Source organism: Salmo trutta, chromosome 16, assembly GCF_901001165.1.
Source record: "Salmo trutta chromosome 16, fSalTru1.1, whole genome shotgun sequence".
Classification (NCBI taxonomy): domain Eukaryota; kingdom Metazoa; phylum Chordata; class Actinopteri; order Salmoniformes; family Salmonidae; genus Salmo; species Salmo trutta.
This window is the reverse complement of record NC_042972.1, coordinates 25,571,851-25,581,809: the sequence shown is the minus strand read 5'-3', so window position 1 is coordinate 25,581,809 and position 9,959 is coordinate 25,571,851. Positions and strand designations below refer to the sequence as shown.

Here is a 9,959-nt window from a genome sequence, read left to right as displayed (position 1 = left end):
TATTTTGTATAGAAACAAGTCTTCATTTTTAAGAACTGGTTTAATAATCATATCCTGCTGGTGAGTCAACTCTTATGTAGAAGGTTTGTTACTCAATTATGAGGATTTTTTTATCGCGTTACAATATCTCTGTTACACCTAGAGAGTTCGCCTGTAACGGCTGTCTGAAGAGAGAGTGGACCAAAACGCAGCGGAGTTAGTGTTCATCATATTTAATTAAGAAAGAACACTATACAAACAAAACAAGAAAAAACCGACAGCCAAACAGTCCTGTCAGGTGAAACACGATGACAGAAACAATTACCCACAAAACCCCAACGGAAAAACATGCACTTATGTGTGACTCCCAATCAACAACAACGAACTTCAGCTGTGCCTGATTGGGAGCCACACACGGCCCAAAACAAAGAAATACAAAAACATAGAACGCCCACCCAATGTAACACCTGTTTACAGATGGGCTGTGCACAGGTGCAGTGATCGGTAAGCTGCTGTGACAGCTGATGCTTAAAGTTAGAGAGGGATAAGACTCCAGCTTCAGTAATTTTTGCAATTCGTTCCAGTCATTGGCAGCAGAGAACTGGAAGGAAAGGCGGCCAAAGGAGAAGTTGGCTTTGGGGGTGACCAGTGAAATATACCTGCTGGAGCACGTGCTACGGGTGGGTGTAGCTATAGTGACCAGTGAGCTGGTGACCAGTGAGCTATGGTTACCAGTGAACTGAGATAAGGCAGGGCTTTACCTAGCAAAGACTTATAGATGACCTGGAGCCAGTGGGTTTGGCGATGAATATGTAGCGAGGGCCAACCAACGAGAGCATACAGGTCACAGTGGTGGGTAGTATATGGTGCTTTGGTGACAAAACAGATGGCACTGTGATAGACTACATCAAATTTGCTGAGTAGAGTGTTGGATGTTGGAGGCTATTTTGTAAATGACATCGCTGAAGTCAAGGATCCGTCGGATAGTCAGTTTTACAAGGGTAGGTTTAACAGCATGAGTGAATTAAATCAAATCAAAGTTTATTTGTCACGTGTGCCGAATACAACAGGTGTAGACCTTACAGTGAAATGCTTACTTACAGGCACTAACCAATAGTGCGAAAACAAGGTGTGTGTGTGTGTGTGTGTGTGTGTAGGTAAGTAAAGAAATAAAACAACAGTTAAAGACATTTGAAAATAAGAGTAGCTAGGCTATATACAGACACCGGTTAGTCAGGCTTATTGAGGTAGTATGTACATGTAGGTATGGTTAAAGTGACTATGCATATATGATGAACAGAGAGTAGCAGTAGCTTAAAAAGAGGGGTTGGCGGGTGGTGGGACACAATGCAGATAGCCCGGTTAGCCAATGTGCGGGAGCACTGGTTGGTCAGGCCAATTGAGGTAGTATGTACATGAACGTACAGTTAAAGTGACTATGCAGATAAACAGAGAGTAGCAGCAGCGTAAAAGAGGGGTTGGGGGGGCACAATGCAAATAGTCCAGGTAACAATTTGGTTAGCTGTTCAGGAGTCTTATGGCTTGGGGGTAAAAAGAGGCTTTGTTGCAAAACAGGAAGCCGATTTTAGATTTAATTTTGGATTGAAGATGCTTAATGTGAGTCTGGAAGGAGAGTTTATAGTCTAACCAGACACCTAGGTATTTGTAGTTGTCCACATATTCTAAGTCAGAACTGTCAAGAGTAGTGATGCTAGTCGGGCGGGCAGGTGCGGGCAACAATCGGTTGAAGAGCATGCATTTAGTTTTACTAGCATTTAAAAGCAGTTGGAGGCCACGGAAGAGTGTTGTATGGCATTGAAGCTCGTTTGGAGGTTTGTTAAGTGTCCACAGAAGGGCCAGATGTATGCAGAATGGTGCCGTCTGTGTAGAGATGGATCTGAGAATCACCCGCAGCAAGAGCGACATCATTGATATATACAGAGAAAAGAGTCAGCTTGAGAATTGAAGGCTGAGGCACCCCCATAGAGACTGCCAGAGGTCCGGACAACAGGCCCTCTGATTTGACACACTGAACTCTATCTGAGAAGTAGTTGGTGAACCAGGCGAGGCAGTCATTTGAGAAACCAAGGCTGTTCAGTCTGCCGATAAGAATGAGGTGAGTGACGGAGTCAAAAGCCTTGGCCAGGTCGATGAAGACTGCTGCACAGTACTGTCTTTTATCGATGGCGGTTATGATATTGTTTAGGACCTTGAGCATGACTGAGGTGCACCCATGACCAGCTCGGAAACCAGATTGCATAGCGGAGAAGGTACGGTGGGATTTGAAATGGTCGGTGATCTGTTTGTTAACTTGGCTTTCGAAGACTTTAGAAAGGCAGGGCAGGATAGATATAAGTCTGTAAGAGTTTGGGTCTAGAGTGTCTCCCCCTTTGAAGAGGGGGATGAATGCGGCAGCTTTCCAATCTTTAGGGATGTCAGACGATACGAAAGAGAGGTTGAACAGGCTAATAATTGAGGTTGCAACAATTCCGGTGGATAATTTTAGAAAGAGAGGGTCCAGATTGTTTAGCCCAGCTGATTTGCTGGTGTCCAGATTTTGCAGCTCTTTCAGTACATCAGTTATCTGGATTTGGGGGGGGGGGGGGGAGCATGGCCAGCTGTATAAAAATGCTTATTGAAATTATCGATTATCGTATATTTATCGGTAGTGACAGTGTTTCCTAGCCTCAGTGCAGTGGGCAGCTGGGAGGAGGTGCTCTTATTCTCCATGGACTTTACAGTGTCCCAAAACTTTTGGGAATTTGTGCTACAGGATGCAAATTTCTGTTTGAAAAAGCTAGCCTTTGCTTTTCTAACTGACTGTGCATTGGTTCCTAACTTCCCTGAAAAGTTGCATATCGCAGGGGCTATTCGATGCTAATGCAGTACGCCACAGGATGTTTTTGTGCTGGTCAAGGGCAGTCACGTCTGGAGTGAACCAAGGGCTATATCTGTTGTTCGTTCTAAATTGTTTAATGGGGCATGCTTATTTAAGATGGTGAGGAAAGCACTTTTAAAGAATAACAAGGCATCCTCTACTGACGGGATGAGGTCAATATCCTTCCAGGATACCCAGGCCAAGTCGATTAGAAAGGCCTGCTCGGTGAAGTGTTTTAGGGAGCGTTTGACAGTGATGAGGTGTGGTTGTTTGACGGCAGACCCATTACGGACGCAGGAAATTAGGCAGTGATCGCTGGGATCCTGGTTGAAGACAGCAGAGGTGTATTTGGAGAGCAGGTTGGTCTGGATAATATCTATGAGGGTGCCCGTGTTTACGGATTTAGGGTTGTTCCTGGTAGGGTTCTTGATAATTTGTGTGAGATTGAGGGCATCTAGTTTAGATTGTAGGACGGCCGGGTTGTTAAGTATATCCCAGTTTAGGTCACCTAACAGTATGAACTCCGAAGATGGATGGGGGGCAATCAATTCACCTTATGGTGTCCAGGGCACAGCTGGGGGCTGAGGGGTGTCTATAACAAGCGGCAACAGTGAGAGACTTATTTCCAGAAAGGTGCATTTTTTAAAGTAGAAGCTCGAACTGTTTGGGCACAGACCTGGATAGCATGACAGATCTCTGCAGTAGATTGCAACTCCGCCCCCTTTGGCAGTTCTATCTTGGCGGATGATGTTGTAGTTGGGGATGGACATTCAGAATATTCATTCAGAACTTTTACAGCTCTTTGATGAGGAGGTCACACAATCAATATCACCCAAACATAACAGCTGTGACAATTGTGCTACCTCATGCAATTGCAAGGAGAGGCATGCAGGACAACAATTACAACCACGACATAGACTGGTCATTGAAGGGCATCGGCAATAACAGAGAGAGGTATTACTTGACCACACAACTGTTCATGGTAGTGTCTCTAATTAGCTCATGTGCAATAAACAGAGTAAGACTAACAAAATATTTCTGAGCGCAATTCCCTTACTTTTCTGAATTGAGGAAATGTTTTCTGCTCTTCCCATTACTGACATGAGACATGCAATAGCTCGAATGTCTATCATCACTGAGGTTTTGTGGGATGACGAACACTTGAGTGAGGATGATGATTCAGTGTTGGGACAACTTGTGGCTTTTGTCAACACGACTGTGTAGTGTGTATACATGAGGACTTGTACATCCTGTGTTGATTAATACTGTAAATATTGTCTCATCTGCCTAACACTTCAAAAGGGTATGTAGTCTAGGATATTATTTAGCTTAAAGATTTGTTCTAATCTCATTTAGAATTATCTAAAGCAGGGTTTCCCAAACTCAGTCCTGGGGCCCCACTGGGTGCACGTTTTGGTTTTAGCCCTAGCACTACACAGCTGATTCAAATAACCAACTCATCGTGCTTTGATTATTTGAAGCAGCTGTGCACCCCAGATCTAAGGATCGAGTTTGGGGAAACCCTGATCTAAAGCATAGAGTGGGCCAAGATGTGACCTGTCACCCATAGTTACTTGTTCCTTAATTTTTCTCCTTCACTTGACTTCAATAAATAATCCATATTTGGAAACATCAATGCTCAGTGGATTATATGACTATTGTAAATTAACTTGTAATTGCCTTTTTGGATGAAATAAGTAACAAAGTGTACTACTGTAAACTTTCAATGTAGAAAAAGTGAATTGGGAAAAGGCTATGGCAGTTGTGTTACTGCTCTTGCATGGTGTACATATCACAGCCCATATAACGTATTCCTATATAAAGTCTCAGACAGCAACAACAGGAAGAATATTAACAGTACATAACAAAGTAATTACACAAATAAATGGTACAAAAAAAGGTACAGGGAATATTTTCAGTTCAAATAACTACAACAAAGAATGTAACGTTATCAGTAGCGGTGCGTGGATAAAATCACTGGGGAAGCCAAGCCAGTAAAAAATGCCATATTACAACCAGTGTTTTGATAATTGTGTTTGCTCTCTAACCTGTTAGTTCAAATGCTTTGCACCCGTGATATATAGGCCTAAGGCCAAGACAATTAGAAGACACAGTGGCAGAATAAATTCAACCACACCTTTGTTTTATCACAAAACTGGAGAGGAACCTCTGTCTGAAGTCCACAAAGTATATTGCATGTAACAAACAGTTATATGACCTACAGCATGGTCAAGCAAGTTAATGTTTCCAACATTTTCGGACTACTAAACGACTATTGATTTAGAACCACGGAGAGTTAATGCAAGTCACAAAGAAAACAGGAGCTGCCTCCACTATTCAAGCACCATTTCAACATCATCAAATCACCTTAATCTAATACAGTGACAACTAAAAGATAGTTCAAACTACGTAAGTCAAATATGATGTGGCTTTCCATGGTTCTGACTTCTCTGTTTGTGTGTGTGTGCGTGCGTCCGTGCAACAAGAAAAAACATGTTGACCCTACTTGTAGAGAAACATCAATGCCATCCTCCTCGCTTTCATGTTGACGAAACGGTCTATGACTCTGTCATACAGTGCAGGCTTACATTTTTTGTTGTCCTAGGCTGACTAAAATGCTTGCTTGCTAGCCTAACTTCCTTTCGTGGGCAACAATGCACCAGGCCTGCTAGTTAACATTAGCCTACTACATCTAGCTACATATGGAACTCCTCTCAGGCACAACAATGTATGAATTTATGGTTGGATCAGAATAGCCGTTATTATCATTGGCCAGTACGGAGAGTTTAAAAAGTCAAAATCCCTGTCTCCATCCATGGCCAATTTAGGAAAATACCAAGTTTAGCTAGCTAGCCACTGGAGGACAAGAACACAACGAGATGCAACAATTCAAGTTTTTTTTCTGTCAATTACGTTTGGAGTAAAGCCAAATCCTAACTGGCTTCCCTTGACACTTTTTTTGGGTGCTCCAGGACCATTCACAGTTGAACTCAACGCTGATTGGCCATTATTTTATACTTTTTTTTAATCATTAAATGCTACAGGCGGCAACAATGTCATACTCTTTTTTTTGACCAGACAGCATCAGATAGATGGCCCACACATACAAAGACAGAGGGTGAGAAACATACAGCTTCTTGCGAATTGAAGGAAAATTATGAAACACAAAGAGATGAAAGATAAATTAATTATTTATTTTTTGGTAAAATTTTTTGTGGGAAGTCTGGCTTCCCTTGGCAACCATGAATACACGCCACTGAGCATTATAAAAATAAATACATATTTTGTGAGTCTACATTGTCATTGGTTTCAGTACTACTTATTCTTTCCCATTTCTTACATTACTTCTCTAACTGTGGCATTTAAAATAACAATTTCTATTCTTGGGTCTCAGCACTACAGCTGAAATCAACTGTCAACTTTGGGCCTCTGTCTGCGTGCCAAATGAGCAGACAGTTTGTTCTTCTCACGGTGTAATTTCAGTTTGTGGTTGCTGATCCACAACACTAGTTTCTCATAGTCCAATTTGCACAACAGGTTAATTTGGATGTTCTGGAAGCTTTGGTAAAACCTGACAGGTGTCAAAGTAATCTTGATCAGGTACACACCTGATCAAGAAGAACACTTACTATATGGTTGATGTCCTGAGATGTCCTTGATTGAGTCCTTTCCAGACTCTGGCTTCAGCCAACAGTCTTTATCAAATCTCTGCATGAGGTCCGCCTGCTTTCCAATGGTCCTGCTAACTTTCTATGCAATGTCAAACTGGACAAGAGCCTCTTGATGTTGGATGAGGTCTTTTGTGAGGCGCACAATGGTGTTCGAAGCTCTTGCATCAAATATAGTTATTCGTTACTTCAATGTCAAGGAAAAAACAAAATATGTATTATCTAGGCAACAATTGTCAGTCACTATGATCAACTGAAGATATTATTAAATTTAACCTACAAATGTGAGCCTGTGGGACTTGTGCAACACTGTTTTCGACCTATATGAAACATCTATGAAGAGTGTAATGATTAACACTGGGATAATAAACAATCAAACAAAAGTAGGCCTGGCACCTGTGGATGGATTGGAAATAACAGAGAGCACACCCACAGCGGGAATGGAAATAACAGAGAGCACACCCACAAAGTGCCTCGGAAACCTAAGGGTTATTGTGTGGGTGTGTGTGTGTGGGGTTCTGGTTCAGGCCTCAGGGCTCCATTTTACATGTGCAGCAAAGTGTCGCTGATTCTGGAGAGTGTAGCTAGGGGTTCAGGTCTCAGTGTCTGTAAGTAGAGGTGGGCTATAGGGGAAATAGTCTTTAAAGGGTTCAAAACCTATCTTCCACCCGGCTTTGTGTGTCTGGTAGGGACCCAGGAAGGGTTAGGGGTGGAGCGAGGGGTGTGTCTGGTAGGGACCCAGGAAGGGTTAGGGGTGGAGCGAGGGGTGTGTCTGGTAGGGACCCAGTAAGGGTTAGGGGTGGAGCGAGGGGTGTGTCTGGTAGGGACCCAGGAAGGGTTAGGGGTGGAGCGAGGGGTGTGTCTGGTAGGGACCCAGGAAGGGTTCGGGGTGGAGCGAGGGTTGTGTCTGGTAGCGACCCAGGAAGGGTTAGGGGTGGAGCGAGGGCTGTGTCTGGTAGGGACCCAGGAAGGGTTAAGGGTGGAGCGAGGGGTGAGTCTCGCGTTGTTGGTGTTGTAGGCATTGTGGTCTTCTTTCTGCGAGAGAGCAGCAGGCTGCCCTGAGTGAAGGAGGAGGAGAAGGACCGTTGTCGTGACGAGGCGCTGCGTATGACCGCTCTAAAGGACTCCCCAGAGTAGTAGTACAATAGAGGGTTAACCACACTATTGGCCGCCGCCAGACACAGCGTCACCACCAACACCCGCTGCAGTGTCACCGTAGCAACACAGCCCCACCTGCCCACCACCGCATGCAGGTGCAGTGAGCGAGCCACGTGATAGGGCAGAAAGCACAGCAGGAATGTGCAGATCACCATGGCGACCAGACGCAGAGACCGGCGCCGGCGACGACGTCTCCCCTGGTTACGTATCTTGTTCCTGTTCAGGCTACCAGTCAACCCTAATGCTGACGAGGCCGTAGTTGTCAGTCGGTGGATGATGCAGCCGTAGCAACCAAGGATGGTGATGAATGGGATCAGGAAGCCGAATGTCATGCCCACGTAGTTGAGAACGAAGATCATCTTCCAGGAGGCAGGGTTACGTGGCTCGAAGCAGCGTGTTAGTCCCGCCCTCACCCTGGTCCCCGAAAACAGGAATGGGACTGAAGCTCCGCCCACAAACAGCCAAATGCCCAAGCAAGCCAATAAGGCACGAAGGGGCGTGGCCAAGGCTCGATGACGGAGAGGCTTCAGCACGGCCAGCCAACGGAGCACGCTCAGTCCAGTAAGGAAGAGAACGCTGTAGGGAAGAATAGTTAAGACATAGTTTATTAGTTAGGTGTCTTTCTGGGCAACCAGTGTCAACTCACATTCTGATAATTAGGTTGTGTGTGTACTGTACCTGGTGTATAGGTTGAGATAGAAGCAAAACACACACAGTCGGCACAGCCAATCAGGGAGGTCCCAGCGAGCGCCTCTGAAGTAGTAGGCCAATCGCAGCGGCAGGGTGAGGGAGAAGCATGCATCTGATAGGGCGAGATTGGTCATGAGGACAGAGGACGCAGACCGTTTGGGCATCAGTCGCAGGAACACAAACAGCGCTCCAATGTTGCTAAGAAACGCCATAGGGAACACCAGTAGGTAGGTGACAGTATAGGCTCGGTACTTAAAGATCTCGTCATCACCACTACAGGACTGGTTGCTATTCAATGCTGTCGTCGTGTGGTTACCAAGGTGAATGATCACTGGCGGAAGGGTGTAGTCGAGCGAGTGGGACGTTTCAAGCCACGGAGCTGGGGAGAGACACAGAGGCATAATCATTGGCGTAATTATCACTATCATCATAATCATCGTTATTATTACCCTCTTTATCAACACTATCGCCCCCATTATCATAATCGCTATCACCATTATCACAGTATTCGATATCGTTGGCATCGTGACCATTGACCATCCTTTTAATCATAATCATCATCATTATCAGCAGAATCATTTATATTATGTTATTTAACTGTTAGGGAAAGGTGGCACTATTTCCATGTTACTTAGACCTGCCTAGGACCTAGGTTTTAATAAGGGTGTGTGGTTGTTTCTAGACAGGACCACCATACCCAAAATAGCACTAGGCAGTTTCTTTGGAATGAGGAAGTGTGTCCTCAGGTGAACACGAGTTATGTTGTTCTGCTCGTGTAGGTCTGTTCGCTGATGCAAATGTTACAAACCACAGGAAAATGATCAGTTATACCTGCCAGCCTGAGGCAACGGCTATGTTAACAACAACAACGCACTATATATACAGTACAACAGTCAAACAGCATTCTGCTGAGAACAAGTACTACAGCCTTATATGTGAGTAAAATTACCTCTTCCAAGAGGTCTGGACCTTTATGCCACAGGATGTAGTGTGCGCACCTTGTAGTGAGCACACTACATCCTGTGTTGAGGAGCTGCAGTTACTCACTTGTCATTCTGTCAGAGCGTGCTCCTGCATTCTGTTGTACATCGTTCATGGGACAAATAGTGTCTGCCTGTAGACCTTTGCTGTGTTGTTATCAGATACTACAGTACTGGTAGATTATTGTTAGAAGTCCCTTAACTCTAACTACACACATCTGGAGTCTTCTGAGTAAGTCCAGCCAAGACACCCCCGATAGTATAAACTATGACTTCATTAAAAGTCACTCTTCTCTTTTCTCCTCTCCTTTCCTCTTCTCTCCTCTCCTCAGATACATCAGGAGTCGTGTTAGTCAGTTTGGTTGAGTCCGAATAGTTTGTCCACTCTTTATGCAGAGTTTAAGTGGGGGGGGGTTTCGTGGTGGAGTTCCATGGAACACAAACGGTATGACTACTGGGCAGAGTGCCAACTCAACGACCCGCCTCTCTCTAGTTCAAGTTTGAAGATTTAGTACAGTACAGTGAAATTCTAAACTTGCGAGGCTTACCCAACAGTGCAGTATTCAATATACAAATAATAACCAAAAAAAATCTAACACGAGAAAT

At 44.5% G+C, this 9,959-nt stretch overlaps 1 protein-coding gene across 1 annotated transcript; it reads right to left on the bottom strand.

Moving 5' to 3' along the window:
• Positions 1-6,189: 6,189 nt before the first annotated feature.
• LOC115150382 (cysteinyl leukotriene receptor 2-like) lies at positions 6,190-9,164 on the bottom strand. The gene is made up of 2 exons (XM_029693616.1): positions 8,362-9,164; positions 6,190-8,259 (listed from the first exon to the last, which is right to left on the bottom strand). Exons 1-2 carry the CDS (start codon positions 8,904-8,906, stop codon positions 7,176-7,178), a joined length of 1,629 nt encoding a protein of 542 aa, XP_029549476.1. The 5' UTR covers positions 8,907-9,164; the 3' UTR covers positions 6,190-7,175.
• Between the last annotated feature and the right edge of the window lie 795 nt (positions 9,165-9,959).

Excerpts from the sequence above, each read along its gene's own strand:
- LOC115150382 (XM_029693616.1), bottom strand. The coding sequence starts at position 8,906 with ATGGTCACGATGCCAACGATATCGAATACTGTGATAATGGTGATAGCG. Across the intron at positions 8,260-8,361 it reads TATCTCAACCTATACACCAG|CGTTCTCTTCCTTACTGGAC; the intron begins GTACAGTACACA and ends TCTTCCCTACAG.